The sequence below is a fragment of the Bactrocera tryoni genome, chromosome 1 (genome assembly GCF_016617805.1).
Source record: "Bactrocera tryoni isolate S06 chromosome 1, CSIRO_BtryS06_freeze2, whole genome shotgun sequence".
Lineage (NCBI taxonomy): Eukaryota > Metazoa > Arthropoda > Insecta > Diptera > Tephritidae > Bactrocera > Bactrocera tryoni.
Genome location: NC_052499.1, coordinates 84,737,423 through 84,756,860, shown reverse-complemented (window position 1 = coordinate 84,756,860; position 19,438 = coordinate 84,737,423). Strand labels below are relative to the sequence as shown.

At 32.6% G+C, this 19,438-nt stretch overlaps 1 protein-coding gene across 14 annotated transcripts in view; it reads right to left on the bottom strand.

Moving 5' to 3' along the window:
* The window catches only part of LOC120771936 (RNA-binding protein Nova-1), an 88,171-nt gene that overhangs the window by 11,675 nt on the left and 57,058 nt on the right, over positions 1–19,438 (bottom strand). For 3 of the 14 annotated variants that reach the window (XM_040100256.1, XM_040100237.1, XM_040100300.1), the window contains exons 2-3: positions 9,590–10,687; positions 5,723–7,272 (exon numbers count right to left, since the gene is read on the bottom strand). The exons of 5 other annotated variants lie outside the window; for them this stretch is intronic. In XM_040100256.1, the coding sequence (XP_039956190.1) occupies positions 5,723–6,698 (976 nt within the window). In that variant the 5' untranslated portion in view covers positions 6,699–7,272; positions 9,590–10,687. Of the gene's footprint in view, positions 1–5,722; positions 7,273–9,589; positions 10,691–13,741; positions 14,129–19,438 lie in introns of those variants that run through there. 6 more of the 14 variants (XM_040100272.1, XM_040100264.1, XM_040100248.1 and 3 more) reach the window with 6 other exon arrangements.

Here is a 19,438-nt window from a genome sequence, read left to right as displayed (position 1 = left end):
TTGTGAAATAAATATTGAGAAGAGAATAAATTACTTCTTCGATCTGATATTTTAAAAGTTTGTTAGAAGAGAGTTCGAAATTCTCAAAAAAATTAACAAACATACATATGTACATATATTGATGAAATTCATTTTATTCTAATATCATTGTATACATAAGCGAATATTTTGGAAAAATTATAATAAACTTTGAAATTTGCTCAAACAAAAACTGGAGATTCATAGTTTTTCATACCTAAAATCGAACTAAATTTATCCCTTTTAGAGCTATACAAGTGTGGCACTTTCAAAAAATCGATTTTTTTTTTTGCTTTTTCGATAGTTTATATTTTCAAAAATATCCTGTGAAATCAGAAAGGTTATATCTTGAATAGTTTTTGAGTGGCAGCGTTCTAAAAAGCGACCGCTCGTAGGTATTTCGCAGATAAATGAAACTTGAAACGCGTCTTTCTCGAAACGACATTTTTTGCTGACAGCATAACTCAACGAGAAATTGACCGATCGACTTTAAATTGAAACTGAGTATTGAGTATATTGACTATACAATGACCTACGATCTATTTGATTGGTTGAAAATTGTAAATTTGGCATTAAAAAGTGACAATTTTTTACATAAAAAACGAAACTTTTTTCAAAAACAAGCCATTTTTTTAATTTCTGACATTTTTCCAAAATCGGTCATTGTATAGGATATACCTTCAACTTTATTAACCTTTCTGATTTTTTTTTGTTTTAGCTACTCATTCGGCTTGAATAATGTCAGCAGTTGGGGAACTTTTTTTTGGCACCTCCGAAGACAGCACTTAACCCCTTATTATTCAATATTTTTGTAAAATGAAAATCTTAAAATATAGTTTAAAATATATCTTAATATGTCCAAAGAACTTTGAAACATTCGTACAATTACTTTCTTTTAAAAAAAATCCTGAAAATCGCCTAATTTTTCTTGGGTTACACTGGTATATCCCCTTAACATAACTAGACAATGTGGATGACAACAACTGACGAGTTCACGTTACGAGTTTTCGAGAGAAATGTTCTGCAAAAGATTTATGGTCATTTGCACATTGGAGACGGCGAATAGCGCAGTCGATGAAATAATGAATTGTACGAAACATAGGATGACATAGACATAGTTCAGAGACAAAATCGACGCTGTCTAGGTCATGTCGTCATAGTAAGCTCCACTCCGTTGGAAAGACCAGGTGAAAAAGGAGCTGACGCCAAACAATGAAAATGAAGAACGACTGGCGCGCTGTTGTAAACCCAGCAAAGAAGAAATAGATGTGTATACAAAGTTTAAAACTTCATTAAAATGAAAAACGATTATACATATTTCTATATACCGAAATCATAACTTGTCCCGAGAAACAGTGAAAAATTAATAAACTCCTTTGCTAATGACGTGATTTTGAATACACGTAGTAAATCGATGAACCGTTGCATTATTTATGGTTTCTTGGGAAATATGTCTACAAATCCATGTGACTTGTCTAGTTCGTCACGAAATCGCCTGCACTTCAGAGTTTATAAATATTCAAAAAAGTGTTTTTTCCAAATGTACTCAAAACTAAATAGAAACGCACGCATGTTCGGGTACATTTGTACATTTTGACTAATCGTTATGGTGCACGCAAATGGTGCAGGTAAAAAGTTTGAATGGAAATTAGAACACCAGCAAGCGGATAATCAAAATAAATTGTGCGAAAAGAATGCGCGGCAAGGCAAATTATGAAATGGAGCAACAAGCTTGCCGCCAGAGCAAGCAAATATTTACATATTCGATAGCAAATAACAGTTTTGTAGGTAAAAAATGCAGTCTAAACTAAAAAAATTAATATTTGTTGGTATAAAGCACGAAGCGCCAAATGAAATGCTGCTGTGTAGGTGCTAAGGCTCCAATCAAATGAGATCCCAAACAAAAGCTTACAGTCACGCCTGTTTCACGTGTTCTCAAATTAATAAAATATATACATATATGTATACATATTATATATATTTAATTCAATTTTGTAAGAAACAGATTTATTTGCATAAATATCTGGCATGTGTTTTCTTTTGCGAGACTACTAATCCATATCCCGGCTACCGCAACCGAGAATGTCGCAATGGCGTGCTGCCAAAGACAATGAACTAAGTCGCCACGGGCATACACGCACACTACCTCATACATTTTCACATGCATTGGTTTCTATTCATCTATGCTTATGTGTGTGTCGTACGTTTATCAAGCGTCTAACGGTTTTTGTTTATTTGTTCGAAAAGCACATTTGCTCGAGTATAAATATATTTAATAGACTTTGGTTATTTGTTTGTTTCTATGCCAGCCAATTTAAATGCATGTTGTTGCTGTGATTTATGAGCTTCAACGACATGCTGAGTTATTTGCGAAATTTAAACAAATTCTTTATTCGCAAGTTGGAATATGTACTGTTTAACACACCCAAAGAATTAGGGTTAACATACAATTTTGTGTAGAAATTTGTCAAAAAAATTTGTGTTAAGAATTGGGGAATATTGAAAACAGAATTAATTGAACGTCTATGCAAACATGAGTATAGTAAGATTTGAACTCCCTGTCTTTGAGTTTCAATTCCTACAAAAGACAAATATAAGATTCTCCCACATCTGCCCATATTAAATTCTACAAAACCTCTAGAATATTGTCCAAAATTCATCTAGTTGATCCGAGTAATAGTTTCGGAGATACCGCCTTGAGCACTTAACGAGTTTTTTTCGAAACTGTGTTTTTGAAGTCGGTTGGAGAGATTTCTCGAGAACTACTCAACCGATATTTGTGAAATTTTACACAAATCTTTGAGATAAAATTCTTAAAGGCTTAGACGAACTTTCGACTACAACTATTTGAAAAAAATGTCGAGATATTTTCACTGAAATTTTAATTTTTTTTTTTGAAAAAATCATTGGTAAAAATCCAACTTCCAGTTTTTTTCCTTCGTCCAAGTTCTAAGTTTAGGTTTTAACTGAGCTTTGTATTTTTTCTCTTTAGATGATCCTGTAACAAGTTATCCTGCAAACGCGAGCGCATCTTTTTTCCAAGTGTTCATCGAAAATGGCTTAGCAGTGGCCGAGTTTAAAATATGTTTTTCCAAAAATTTCCGAATTTCATTTTTTACATAAGAAAAAGTTGTTGAAAAAAGGCTGTTTTTTACACGAGAAAACCCATGTAACATCTTAACTGAAAGGTAAAGAAGGTATTGGCGAATTAATGAACTTTAATAGTTTTATAAGAAAATAGCAAAAATCTCTCAAAAAAATTTTCAATATAAATTTTGCATATAAATATATAATAATAGGCAAACCCAAGTGAGCTATTGTTGCTCATGCCTGCAAACAATAAATTAAAAAATAATTGAAATACCACTTAAATATTCTTTTTTTGAAAAATTATGCTGAAATCTACAGAAAACTAATTTTCGAATTTCTAATTAAATATGAAAATTTAAAAATCAGTTTTAAAACCCTTTTTTATTAAAAATAAAGTTCATATATATTACTCCAATTTTATACTTATTATAATATATATTATAAACAATTATTTTCTAAATATTTAATTCTGATTAAAGGATCGATTTTAAATATTAAAATATTTATTCCCCCTTTTTCAGAAGAATATTCGCTACGCTACTAACTGTTTATACTTATTTGATTTACTCTTAATTTATTTAAACATTCATTTCTCATTGCCTAGATATTCCCTTTTCGGCGAGAGCGAGTAATTTCTAAATGCAAACAATTTTATTGAAAGATGTGCCTGAACGAATGTTAGCAGTGAGAATACAACCATTAAAGCCAACAAATATTTATACAGCTTTTCAGGTTTATTGCTGTTTCGCTTGTTCATGTCTACCAGCGCTATAAATAATTCATTAGGAAATACAAATAATATTATTATTTAAGTGGGGTTATGAATATCTTTGAACACACTTCCATTTTCATTTGACCTGACGCAACATTATTTCCTTTATTGTCAAAAGTTTAGCGCCCAAATTTACCAGTCACCACTTTCTCAAATAATTGAGCAAGCACCCACGTTGTATAACCAAATAAATAAGTTTACCGGCGGCACTCGACCTAAATTGTTTATGTTGTAATACATGGCGAATACGCAACCTTGAAAAGGTTGGCATATACAGGCACATGTGGTAAATGCGTTAAATGAAAAAGACTTCGAAGGAAGTAATATTACTAAATTTTTGTACGAAATAAATAAAGAAAATATCCAAAAGAAGGGAAGTAGTTTCAGAAATTATGTTTGGTTTCATAAGAAACATTAAACAAACACTTGGAAGAAATTAGCATACAATATTCTTGTTATAAGCGCTTAATTAATGTTTAATAATGTAATTTATACATTTGTATAAATATACGTTTTTAAAAACCTTGTTGAAGGCTGCATGTGTAATTTGTGTGCTATGTTGGTGGAATTTTCAATTTTCGAAGTCGAAAAGCATTATCAATATGAAAAACCAGGCCAGAGCAGGCTTATTCGCCATAAATTAAGCATAACCAGTTATACTAATGTGTAGAAAATCTGTCACCAAAGGTGTATCTAACAGCTTGGAAATAGAAAATGAGATATCACACCATATTCGACCGGAATCATATATCAATTAATATATGGCAAATAACAAACATGCGCTCTAAAGTGTCCAAATGTGGTCAAAATTGAATGATTTCAGTTAAATTCATTACACGGGTGCATATATACATATACACATACATGTTATATATATATGTCAACATTTATGACCACATATCACGTGGTGTTGTAAGCATTTCAAAAATATCTTGAATGTTATCTCCACCTGCTCATAAATTCTTGTAACCAAACACACACGCACACAAACTCTACATAGCAACAAACATTGCGCGCGCTCAAACAGAAGGCGAATACATATTGACAACTTAAGATTTGCCAAGGCGACGAAGGTGCTTTGGGGAAAATTTGAACAGCTTAACAAGCCTTCCAGTGAGACTGCTGTTATGCAACGACACAGAGTGTATATAAACAAAACGTAATTATATAGATATATATTTTTATTATATACGCAAGTATATATACTTATATTTATGTGTGTGCTCCCGTGTGCCCATGTGTCTACAAAAGTCTGCGGTTTATTTGCGTTTGGCTGCAAGGAGTTTAAGCAAAGCACACCTACACAACACATACATACACACATGAGCACATATATACATCAATGTATATGTGATGCTATAGAAATATCAAAATGTTGGTTAATTTCATTGATAATAATAAACTATTCTTCGTGTTTTTCTTGACATTTAATTTCCTTAACAAAATTATAATTTCTCCACGTCTTTCCTAGAATGTAATATACTAATAAATTAGAGTAAAAATGCATTTTCGCGCTTCCCACTTTTTAAACTAAAAGAAACAAAAATCGAAACCCTGTTTATTTGCTAAGCCTAAACAATGGAGTGAAAGTTAATCAGCGCGTTGATGAGATGAGGCCAGAGCAAATGTTGCGAAACACACGAGCAACACGACCAATGCGATGATGTTGCGGCAACAGGCACTGATGGTGCTGCTGTTGCTAGCGGTGTATATAATGCTTTGATGCTTTGGTGGTGCTTGAAATGTTTCATTTAACTGATTTTCTGATTGTTATTCTTTTTATTTTTTTTTTTTTTGGTTTTTGTGTGTTTAAGCAAAAGAGCATTTGGAAACGGAACTCACCATAACACCAACAGGAAGCTGAGCTTGGCGGCTTGAACGGCGATGTGCTGTTGCCGTGTTGATGATGATGATGCTGGTGTTGCGCCAAGGCGTGGTTGTGCTGCTGCTGCTGCTGTTGTTGTTGGAGCTGATGGTGTGTGCCACCGTTGGGGCTGTGACCGCCGGTGGGCGTGATTGTGCCCATGGCGGTGGCGTTCGAGAGGCGTTCGCCATTTGGACTGTTGTTGTTGTTTGTTTGGTTATTGTTGCTGTTGAGGCCACCGTTGGCCGCTTCGCGCTCGCGTAGCTGCTGCTGCAGTTGCTGCTGCTGCTGTTGTTGTTGTTGTTGTAAATCCATCTGGTGATTATTGTGATGCAGATTAAAATGGTGTTGTGAATTGAAATTATTTAGGATGGTTGGCGGCGACGATGACGGCGGCGACGTGGTTGTTGTGCTGGTGGCGCTAACGGCACCAGCACCGACACTGCTGGCCGCCGCAGCCACTTGTGTGAGTATCGATTTGGTTGGTGATGTGATTGGCGATGATGTCAACGATATGGAATGCTTATTGCCTAAATGCTGTTGCACCGCTGCCGCTGCTGCTGCGGCGACATGTTGTTGCTGTTGCTGTTGTTGGTGATGTTGTTGATTATAGTTTGTATGTAAATTATTGGTGGTGATTGTGATGTTGCTGTGGCTGCTGCTGTTGCTGCTGCCGCCACTGCCAAAGTTGGTCGGCGACGTGGACGGTGACTTGGCCATCAGCGATTGTGAGTGCAACTGTTGTTGTTGCTGCTGTTGCAGATAGTTCAACTGTTGCTGCTGCTGTTGCTGGCGCTGTTGTTGTGCATACAAGTCCATGTGATTCAAGAACTGCTGCGCGGCACTCGCGCCGCCAATCAAGTCGAAGGCGTTGCTCATGAGGCTCTCTGCCGAGCCGTTCGCCTGCACTTGCAACTGTTGCTGTAGCGTTGCAGGTGAGTTGGGTTGGGTCATGTTGTGCGCGTGCTGTGGCAACAACAAGTGTGCCGTTTTGCTTTCTCTATGCGTATGCGAATGTGTGCGTTTAATAGGTACTAATGCCGTGGCTTCTCTGAGCTTTCAGTCTTTCAATTAAATATATGTAAAGTTTTTTTCTTTAATGGGCGTAGTGTTGCTGCTAATGGCCGGAATTATGTTGATAGCTTTATATTCTTTTTATATATTTTAGGTTTCTTGTGCTTCTCTGCCACGTGGGTCACTTGTGACGGTTTCTCCACTGCAATACTTCAAATTATTTGCTTTCGGTTTAATCACTTTTTCTCTTATTTCCTTTTTAATAGGAGTTAGTGTTCTTTACAGCGTTTTTGTGTCTTAGACGCTTGCGCTGTTGCCAATTTTCACTTAATTTTTACCGCAATGGTTTTTGTCTTAGCTAGACTCTTATGCGCTGTTGTCGTATTTCACTACTTGTTGTTAGTTAGTTGTGTAACAATATACGTAGTTGTTGTTGTTGGTTGTTGCACTAACAATTACGCTTTAGACGGGTATGCGTGAACCTATTTTGGTTGTTTTATACTTTTCTCTTAAACTTTTTTGTTTTGTTTTGTTAAATCGTCAATCGATCGAGTACGCAAGCGAGAGAGAAAGAGAGGGAAAAGAAATAGAAAAACAAAAATAAAAAATTACTTTATTGTTGATTTTTCATTGCTTATTTGAGTTTTGCGATTTCGTTACACGCACAATGAATTTGACTGTCTGACTGACTGTTGTACATAGATACATACAAAGATGTTTTTTGTTGGTGGTGGCAAACGAGATTAGTTATTTACTGTTGTTTGCAGATGCCCATGATTATTTGATGCATAGAAAATAGTGTGTGAGAGAGAGAGCACATTGCGAGAGTGGCGATGATTTATTGATGATCAAAGTGACGATTAGGTACATTTAATGAGTTTGATGCTTTCTAGAAATAAATTCTGTTCGTGCTAGACATTCCACTTCGAAAGCGAGTTGTTACTATTAGTCTTATTTTTTTCGTAAAACCTATAACTTATGTAAGGCCTTCGAGTTGGTTAATGCTCTTCCTTTCCTTTGATGATTTTATGTTGGCGTGTATTTTTATCTAGTCATTTTTTTAATTATATTATTCATATATATATATATATAGAGATATAGATATTTTTAGTTTGAGTATAAGCGACAACGACAACAACAACAACGATATGTAAATATTTTAATTTTTATGTTTTCTTTTTATTTTGATTTTTTTCTTTACACAGCAGCAGCGAAATGGATCTCCATCGATTTGGTGCGAGGCGATTTTTATGTGCGAATATGTATGTAACTAGTTGGTGAGTAGTTACGTCAAAATTAACCCGATGTTAATGGCGTAAGTGTTCAATAAGTTCGATATTTGCGAGTAGTTAGAAGAGTAGTGTATGATGAGCATATGTACAGTTACATTCAAATATATACGTATATGCTTACATATATATAAAATAAACACTATTAAAGGTTTTTAGCTAAAGTTCATAGTAAATATTTATATAAATTTAAACATTTATAAATCCGTCCTAAATTCATATAAACACCTTTTGATTAAAGAGATATTTTAAAGCACAGAATATTACATAGAACTGTAAGTACTACAGCGCTGTTTATTTAACAACTGGTTTTAGAGATATGTTAAGTCTGTTTCTGTTATGCTTCTGCGTGTATTACTTTAATGTTAAAACTGTTCGTATTCTTTTTTGAGCGCGGTGCAACAGCTTTTATTTATTTTTAATTATTTCTTATTGACTCCCGTTACTTATTATGCGAAGTTATGTGCGATTTATGAGCGATAGTTTATCATGTACATGTGTATGTATTTAGGCATGTATTGGTTTGCATGACGTTTGATGGTAATGGTTATGTCATTTGACGTTACACAGAAATTTCGTTTGGCAGAAAGTTTTACTACATTTCAGCGGCTTGTTCATTACATGTGGGTAAGCATATGTTTTTATGATTTATATTTTAATTTTTAATATATTGCGATTTAAGAAGTCGTAAATATGTATTATTTTTTAAATTTTCTGTTTTTTTAAACAAAGAATTATAAAAAATAAATTGTTGATTTAAAATTGATTGTTGATGAAAACTAGTGGCACAATTTATTGAAAATAAAATCAAAATAATTTTGAGCAGTTTAGAATTTTTTAAACAATACTGTTATGCTGAAAAAAAATTTACAGCGCAAAAGAAGTTGTTAAAGAGATTGTTTTGAGGTTATGTGCTCTCATAAAGTCATTAAAATATTACATATTACTATTTCTTTGGGATTATTTGTAAAAATTAAAAAGCTAAATTTAGAAAATAGCGTTTTAATTAAGAGAACATTGCCTGGGATTGACATTATTTTTGCTTAGTTACTAAAAATTTTTGAATGTACCACCAAATAAAAAATTTGAGAAGTTAAAGTGATTTCTAAGTTTTTCAAAATGTATATATTTGACAAATTATTAAGGCCTAAATTTATTTTACACAATTTTATTTTCAACACAGAAAAAAGTTAGCAAAAGTTTTACAATGTTGGCAGAATAATGTTTTAAAATAGCAAAAAAAATTATTTGACTATAATTTCAATTTAAAAAAATAAAAAAAAAATAATTTAATTGAAATTAAAAAAAATAATTAATTAATTTTATTAATCATAATGTAATTATTTAATTTTTTGAGCTAAAGATAAAGTAATTTAAAGTATTTTTTAATTAATTTAATTTTTTTTAATTTAATTTTTCAAATTTGAATTGAAAATAATATATTTTAGAAAATTGTTTTTTCAAAGAGTGAATTTAATTCAAACAAGAACCGCATGAATGTGTAGTAAAAGTTCCATTTTGGGGCACAAAACATCCATTTACCGTTAAAAAGAACACTTTTGTCCACTTCTCGTTGTCTGCAGCTTGTGCTCTCTGGCTTTATTGGCTCAGCGCTCAAAAATTCGCTCGGCTACACTCCAACGACGTGACCGTGTTCTTTATTTTACTCTGTTCTTTCTTGCCGTCTTTGCAGAGAACTGAGGCTGAGGCCAACTGACTGACTGACTTACTAACTGACTTAGCGCTAGTCAATGCGATGCGTTTGCTCAGACGCCGCAATTAGCGTGCGATGACAGATGCAGTGACGTAATTGCTATTGGACTGCCAACTAAATGACTCGGCTGGTCTTGGGTGCGGGTCTGTGCAAGTAGGTGTCAATTCGCACACTTGCTGTGATGTCTGTATGTATCGATATGTGACTGACGTTGAACGCAGTTGCCGATGGAGATGTTGCCGCTCTTTGTTTTTTTTTTGTTGCTGGATGCCTCGATCGCTGTATTAAATGTCAAATGTCAGTGGCGATTTGGTGAGTTCGATGAGAATGCTTAAATAGTTGTAATCGCTCTATGTTGTTGTTGTACTAAATAAATAGATGCGCGTTGTGTTGGCTTGTGCTTGCTGCGCGGGAGGTGCGGATGCAGTTGTTATACATTGAATGAAGCTGATGTTGGCGAATATTTGTAAAACACACCGTTATGCGCATAAATGTACATATGTATGTGTGCAGGTAATTATGTTTGTACACACACGCTGAGAGTTATGGATTTATTTGCAAGTGCTTCGAGCGTTTCGTATACATAGATACACATATGTTTGAGTTTTTTTATATTTATAAATGTTTTTTACTCGTGTAAAACTGATGAGTTTATCGCGATTTCGGGTTGATGATGAATATATTTTTTCTGAGCGATGAATTTTTGAGTTTATCGTGTTTTACACGAGTTCTGATGCACTTTCAATCACATTAAGCGTAAATTTTTGAAATTATTTATAAATATCACATTCGTTTTGTTTGCATTTGATGTGAATTCATGAGTTTGATGTGTTTGTTATTGGCATATGTCTTTTGTTGCTCGTACGGAGATTTCAATGCATTGGTATTTGTTGTTGTTTTTTACACTGGGAATGTTTTTGTATGAGCTGCTTGTTAAAATAAGACACAATTTTGCGTAAACTCTCGTGTTTATACATACATATGTACAGAAGCGCATATGAATATATAAATGTACATATGTATGTTATGATTTTAAAAAATTCTAAATATTTTGCATATTTAGTTTATACAGTTTCTAACTATTCTTTAGCTGAAAGTGCAGATTTTTGTGTTTTTATTTGTTTAACATTTTCTTTTGCTTTTATTTTCGTCATATGCATATATTAAAATATTTTATCTGTTTCGCTTATGTATGCATTGGAATATTTGATATTTTTACGTTATTTATGTATTTTTTAATTATTTACTTACTTATTTATTTATTCATGTATTATTTATTTATTTGTTTAATATTTTTTATTTTTTTTTTTAAGATAATATAAGATGCAAGCGGTTAGTATTTTTAACAGTCAACATAAGCTGAATTAATAAATCAAAAATAAAAAAAAATATTTGAAATATATTTTTATTGAAATTAATGCTTGAAAAATTAATTAAAATCAATGAATAAAAATATATACAAAATTATTATTATAAACTTTTAAATGTTTTAATATGTGCATTTAATTATATATTTTTTTATAATTAATGTTTTTTCATAACTAAAAAAATATTTGAACTAATTTTTATTGAAATTATACATGAAAAAAAAATGAATTAAGGAATGAAAATAAATAAAAATTTTATTATAAACTTTTTAAATTTTTTTTCAGTATATGCATTTAATTTTATAATTTTTATTTATTTCGTAAAAAATTAAAAACTTTTTTAATAATATTTTTTTATATATTTTTATTCACTAATTTTATTGAAGTAAAGATAATAAAATATATATAATTTATCTTATATCATTTACAATATTATTTATCGTTATAACTATTTATTACGTTTTATCGTATCATTTCACTCGTTTTTTTTGTTTATTCAATCTTTTTTAGTGATTAAAATAATTTTTTTTTTTTAATTTTCACACTTTTAAGTTAATATTTCTGCTTTTTCGAAATAAATCGTTCATTTTTGTTAAATATTTTCATATTTTTTTATGTAACTATTTTTATTGAATATTTTGCTATTTTTTATTTAACTAATATTTTATTTAATTTCCCCACAGTTTCACATCGCTATTATATTTTTTAGAAACAATTAATTCAATTTCGTGTTTTCCTTCCCCCAAAGTTTTTTTTCGGCATATTTTTTAGGCTAGAAACAACTTTGATGTTTTCTTTTTGTATTTTTATTTTTTAAAAATGTTATATTTCTTTTATTCAGAATAATATTACATACTTCTTATAGTTATCACTATTTTGTACTTGTCTGATTCGGTTTTTATTTCTTCAATTGTAAGCAAAAAAACGCTGCATACAACCGCAACAACTGAGAACTATGGCAATTCTAAGTTTTATACACTAAACTTCTTTTTAATTCTGACAAAACAAAAGTTTATACGCTTACATATGTACATACACAAATATGCATTATTAATTTTTTTTTCCAATTTTGACATTCTAAAAACGAAATTTTTTTTTAGTTTTAGCTTGTATTTTAATTTAACTTAATTTTTATTTTATTTTATTTTATTTTATTTTATTTTATTTTATTTTATTTTATTTTATTTTATTTTATTTTATTTTATTTTATTTATTTTATTTTATTTTATTTTATTTTATTTTATTTTATTTTATTTTATTTTATTTTATTTTATTTTAATTTTATTTCATTTTATTTTATTTTATTTTGTTTTATTTTATTTTATTTTATTTTATTTTATTTTGTTTTATTTTATTTTATTTTATTTTATTTTATTTTGTTTTATTTTATTTTATTTTATTTTATTTATTTTTTTTTATTTAAAGCCTTGAAATAAAATTATTATAAATCCATTAAATTTCTTTAACAATATCAACTTTTTCACTCAAGCTACATTATTATTATAATTTTTTTATTAACTTTTTTTTACGCCAACTACACTCATTTTTTCCAAACATTGTGCTGATAAAGCGAAATTATCGAAACCAGGCGCATATTTTTTCAAATATTTAAGGCAAAATTTTTAATATTGAATTCTAAATTACGCTAGTGAGTGCCCGCCTGTTTCATATCGTGTTGGTTAATGATAACTTGCTGTATGCTTGCATATACATACATATGTTCTGTGTGATTATAGCTTTCGTTGCAATTATAATAATATTCATTTTTTCTTTTGCGATTTATTGTAGCATGAATGTCACAGCTTATAAATAGCCGCTGTCCAGTATTTAAATAATATCATATTTACAGCTTCTGCGCGTGTTTGTGTGTGTGTGTTGCAATTAAAAGAAATTATTATTATTGCTTCAATTTGTTTCCACTCAGTGCACGCTAATTATAAATCGAATGCGAAGTGAGTTAGAAAAAAGCGCACACACATATACATACACATGCACATAATTAAAACACGCGGCCCAGCGGAAAATTAACAAATATTTCACGAAAATCCAAAATATGTATATACTTTGTGCACATTTAGTTGAATGCATGAAATTTTGTACAGAATGGATTTGTATGGCTTTCGTTGGCGCATTTTGGAGTTTGAAATAAAGAGAACCAAATATGAATTACACTTATATTTGTATGTATATGTATAATTATCTTTCAATCGTGCTTAATTATACAATAATTATATGCATGTGTGTATGTATGTCTTCATTATATATTTTCAATGTTAAATAAACGAGGATTTTTGCTTTTTGAATGTCAAATTGCTTCACTTCCGCACGGAAATCATTTTAGAGGCACTTTGAAGACAATAATGATGAGAGATTTGATGATGTTTGAGTGCAGGCGCTTTATGTCTTACAGCCGTTTGAAAGTATAAACAAATTATAAAATCAGAATATTGATTTTCCACACAACACAATCAATAAAAAAACAGACAATAAAGCAGCGCACCAATCACTAATACCAAACCGATGAATTTGGTAATAAAAATAATGAAATGTGCGACTTTTTTCCGCGCGCTCTTGTGACGGCGAGTAATCACTTTAAAGTCAAGGTCGCCTTACTTCAATGCCGCGCACACTCAAGCCACTGCGCTTGCTCGTAACTGTATATGCGCCTGTAGTGTTGTTGTGTTGCTTATGCTCCAAATGCGCACATGAAATTGTCACTTGAGCTTCACTTCGCGCCACAACCACTTCAATTGTTGACTGACAAATGCTAAGCCACGCTGCGCCACGCCGACAAGTACCGCGCTCAGCTCACAGCTTTGAAACGATTGAAATGAGCAGCGAGTCTCACTGAATCGTGTTGGTCGGCTACGCTGGCGATAATGTGAAAAGCTCAAGTTGAGTAGCACGCAAAAGCGCGCGGAGCGGCCAGTGGAGAGTAGCAGTAAAGAAGGTGACTTCACACACACACGCACACAATGAAACTGAAGCGCAGAAAGAGGGCTAAATACCACAGAACTGGCAAACGCACTCACACACTCACGCTGCCGCGCGCGCACCGCAAAGAACAAAGTGGCGAAAAAAAAACAAAACCGAAATGGAAATAAAATTGAAATAAAATCAAAACGGAGTGAGTGAAATATTTGGTAATAAAGGCACAGAATATGCAAAACATCCAACCAGTTAGTCGGGCAACAACAATAAGAACAACAACACATATTGCGTTACAGGCAGCCGATCAAGCGAGTCACGATCAACGCAAAGCCATTCAAACGCGCTTGTCAGGCTGTCAGCCAGTTAGTCAGCCAGTCAACTAGTGTGCCAACGCGCCAGTCCGCTATATTTGCGCGCCAGCAATTCTATTTTTTGCTGGTTCTCTGCTTTGCGTTTTACGTTTTTAATTTATCTAACCACAGTGCCGCACGTAAACTTATTTGACAAGTACGAGCACACAGTCAGACACAATAGTGTTGAATAATAAATAAAGTGGGGGAAAAAAGTAAAAACAGTAAAAACAATGTAGAGATATAACAACACAACAGTTAATTGAAATACCAAAATGGCAAAAAACGTAGCGTGAAGATATATATATATGCGCATATATACGCCGCAGCGAATATGTATTGAGAATATTTATAAAATAATTGAAGTCCTCACGAAACATTGAAATGGAAATAAAGTTGGCACGTATGCACAGTGGGTCACAGGTCGCTAAAATGGCTTCTTGTATAATTTTTGTTCAAATCACGAGTCTTCAAAAAAATGTTAAATTCCGGAGCCGTAAGGAAGTTTAGTAGAGGAACACCAAAGTTGGTAGAGAGCGAGTAGAAAGCATTTCGCTTATTGGTATTGGGTTTCACACTATTGAATGTTCAGTGTGTTGATTTTCCAAGTACTGAAAGCAGAAGTTCATGTAAGCGATTATTTTTATTTTAAAAAATGTTTTTTTGTGGCTTAAAATTGTGTTCTATTGAAATTATTGTAAGTCATTTTTCTAATTTTTTGCTGCGAGCCAAAATGTAGGCAACATTTTCCAAACTGTTATTACTCTAGCTTGTAATATCACAACAACGAATAGTTTTGTACAAAATTTCTATAAGCTTTTCAGACGTTAAAATTGTTCCGACATATCTACGACAGATTTTCTATTGAGAGGGACACAATTTCAGTTTTTCTGCAAAAAAATTAAACAAAAATTTTAGCTGCGAGCCAAAATGTAGGCAACATTTTTCAAACGGTTATTACCATACAAAATTCCTATGAGCTTTTCAGCCATTAAAGTGTTTACAACGTATCTATGACTGATTTTCTCCCAAGGGAGCCAAAATTTTAGTAATGATTGGTTTAACGCAAAAAACAGACACCTTCTCTGTAATCTCTCTTCAGTCAAGAAAAACTTCAATATATGTTGTCTCTGTAATCTCTTTTTAGTCAAGAAAAACAACATATCTAGAAGTTTTTCTTGACTAAAGAGAGATTACAGAGATGGTGTCTGTTTTTTGCTAATTTTCTATTAATAATTTAATAAACATAGCAAAACTTGAAAGCAGAAGATCTACTAGCGTGGGCTTATCATTTTCCCACACAAAATCACTTGAAAAATCGTTTTCTGAAACACCTACACACACAGCACGTCATACACATTTCGTTGTTAATTTTAATTTTAGTTGTAATTTTTAATATTTTCCCTAACATTCACACTATTGTTTGTTTTCACTATAACTTTATTGAATAACTTTTTAACACCTCCTTTATTGTCTCTAGATGTGTTACAACAAAATCTCAAAACAAGTTGATCATTAGCTGCAGCACAGACACACACCCGCTTGAAAGTTCCACTGACGCATTAAGTTGTCGCTACCTTCCAATTCCTAGACCTGCTAACTTGCGTAGCAAAAACTAATAAAAATGAAGTTATGCGCATAGAAAACTCATGGCAAACATCTGTGTCTGTGTGTTTTTCGAAGGCAGTAAAGGCAGCGACAGCGCTTTGGTCAGTGTCAAGAGCGCGTTGTGTGAGATCAGCAAATCAGCTACATGTATGCACGCATATATGTATGTAGGTATATATGTTTATCTGCTTTTATGTTTTATACTTGAAATTGATATTCAGCGATTAGGTAATTTATTAACAGCAACTAGAAATATTTGTGACACTATGAAATTCATTTCAGTGGCCGCCAACAGCATCTTCGCCTTGAATACACAATAGATATGTTTAACATGAGCTCATTAATGACGACGCCATTGAATTGTGAATTTATGATTATATTTTTGTTTAAGTTAATAAAATTCAAATTTGAATGACACGCTTACAGATCTTCGGCGCATTGTGCGTGGGTGTGCAGGTGACACGAAAGCATAAATCAAAGCAGTTTACGTAACGAAAATGTAGGGGGAAAAATTTTACTCATACGCAGTGTGCACTGGCTGAGCGTATTGCATTGCTGCAGCGAGCGCTGAGTACGTAGTCCAAAAGCATCAAATATTTTATGCGCTTGGGTGCGCGTAACTGTTAATTACAGTACTCTTTAGTTAATTATCTACTTAAAGTACAGTTAGCGCCCTTTGTTCCCGGTTTTTAGGTCGCAGCGAATTAGCGTGCAATGAAAGTGAAATAAACTCGTTTTTTACTATGCGGAAAGCTAAAATTAAACTAAATGGCGGCTAATAGAGTTATTTGTGTGTTTATTTGCACATTTAAGCGTAATATTCTAATTACTTTAGTTCATTTAACATTTGTATTAATTTTTTCTTGTTATGAAATTTATTTTTTTTTTTCACTTGCTTAGCGCTTTTGTACTTATGTGGATATGTAAACTGTTAACCGTTTATTATTACTTTTAATTTTTATGTATATGGCGCTTTAATAGCCAAAATGTCGGCCAGTTTTGTTATTACAAAAATTTAGGCCCAAAACAACAACACAATTTGTAACATAAACAAAGTGGTCAGTCTAAATACTTCTATATATAATATATATGCTTGTGTACATAAACAATATCACACACATGTCCGTATGTATAAGCACAACGGTAGTGTAATTACAAGCTGAACGCAAATGAAACCTTGATAATTGCCTTGGTACACAATTAGGCAGCAACAAAAAAAACAAGTGAACTCAGCCCGCAGTCTGCGGCGTAGCAGTCGAAAAAAACTGAAAATTTAAACAATTAGAAAATACATACATACATGTGCATATGTATTTATACGGAAACGTTGCGCTGCGAGCGTGTTGTAGAGAAGCGCTGCCAAGTAAATTAGCTGGTTATTTGATACGGTTGTAAAAATGTGCACTACGCTGTGCACTGTGGTGCGGAACGAAATAAAAAAAAAAAGTTGAAAAACCAAAAAATAAAAAACAAGAAAAACGTGAATTTCAGTTGCACCAAAGCTATAAAAGAGAAAAAATAATAATTTTAGTACAAGAACTTTATACCGATCGTTCAATTTTTATGTATAGTGTGGTCCGATCTTGACATTTTGTTCGGCGCGGCTTGCAGTGAAGATATCTTGTCAAAGTTTTCCATAAAAGGACTTGAGTTTGATTGGTAAGTTTGTATAGCAGCAATGTCATATTGTGGTCCAATATCGATAGTTCCGACATATGAACACCTTTTTGGACAGAAAAACGCGTATGAAAATTGTCAGGTCGATATCTCAAAACCCAAAGGGACTAGATCGCTTACGCATACATACAGATAGAAGAACATGGGTAAATCCGTATGCTTGTCATGCTGACTACATATTTATGTATATAATTTATGGGTCACCGAGGTGTTTTTCTACGTGTTATAAATTTTGTGGCACCCTGTTAAGGGTATAAAACAATAAATAAAAAAAATTTTAATACACTCATAGCTTTAAAAGCCTGTGAATAGTCAGTAAAACTACATACCCAAAAATTATTTATTTTTTTTTGGAATTTTCGATTTTAATTTGCATTTTGGGGAATCAAAAAAATTATGCAATAAAAGAAAAAAATTCGAATATTAATTGTTTTAAGGAGGGAAAAATTTAAGAATTAAAAAAAGGGAATAATCAAATAATCAAAAACTAGTAAACCGCGCTTATAAAAAAATAATTTTTTTTTTTTCAAAACTATTTGCAATTTACAAGTACTTGTCGCTTACAGTAAATCAGCGTACAACTGACACTTAATTGCGTGATACATACAATCGGCTCCTCTTCATAGTGCGCTGATTTATGGCAATTCATAAATTTTTATGGCTGCGTGCATGTCAGTGTGTGTGCGTCTGTAAAAATTTATAATTGGGTGCAACTCTGCGCTTTTGCGCCTTTCATCTTGTGATTATGCAATCAACTAATCTAGCAACTAATCATGATGAACACAAGCTCATTGCAAAAACAAAAACACGCACGCATGAACACATTCACACACACACGGCACTAAAGCGAGACGCGTTCACATAAACGGCTATAAATAGCCGAAACAACAAAGTGAGGCGGCGTAAAAGTTAATTTTTTGCATAAATAAATAAATACATTTGAAGAACAAAAAGGAAAGACAAATATTATCAATAAATTCAAGCAAAGGCGAAGAAGAGTTGACGGCGTCACCACAAAAGCAGGTTAAGGCAGACGCACCGCGCCGACAGATGAGTGAGCGGTGCTCTGACTAACTGCACAAATGCCATGACGTTGACGTTGAAGCTGACGAGAGTGTTCGTCCACGCAAAGCGACGCAAAATTTCGCCAAACACGCAACGGCGGTGCGAATATGTCTGCGGTTGACACACATTAATTGGATCGAGTTGTGCGTTATGGGCGTGAAAGGTGTCAAGCATTTGTTGTTGTTGTGAAATGGTCAGGCATTTGTGGCTATAGAAAGCGCAACAGAGCGTTTGCCACAAATGTGTCGGAAATTGTGCTTGAAATTATCTCACTCTCTCGTATTCACTATAAGCTAAATGAAAGTCATATGCGCTTCGTGGAGTTAGCTTTAGGTTAGCGTAAATTTGTACTGCAGTGATGATTGCGAAATCATGCTGAGTTCTGACATTTACATTGGTCAAAAGAGCGGGGTTTGGAAAAAGTTTCATTTATTATATTCTTATTAATCGCTAAATAATGTTTGAGTTGAAGGATTGAACTGAAAAAATCACAATTTTTTTTCTTGTCATGGCTCGAATAGGGTATATTAAGCTTGTCACCCAGAAGGAAATGTGGAAAATTCTATATAACGTAACATCACTTTTCATAAGTTTACAAGCGAAGGAAAAACGTTAAAATAGAAACTACTCACATTGAAAAAATTTAAGCTTTGGTTACAAAATGGTTATATATTTCTTA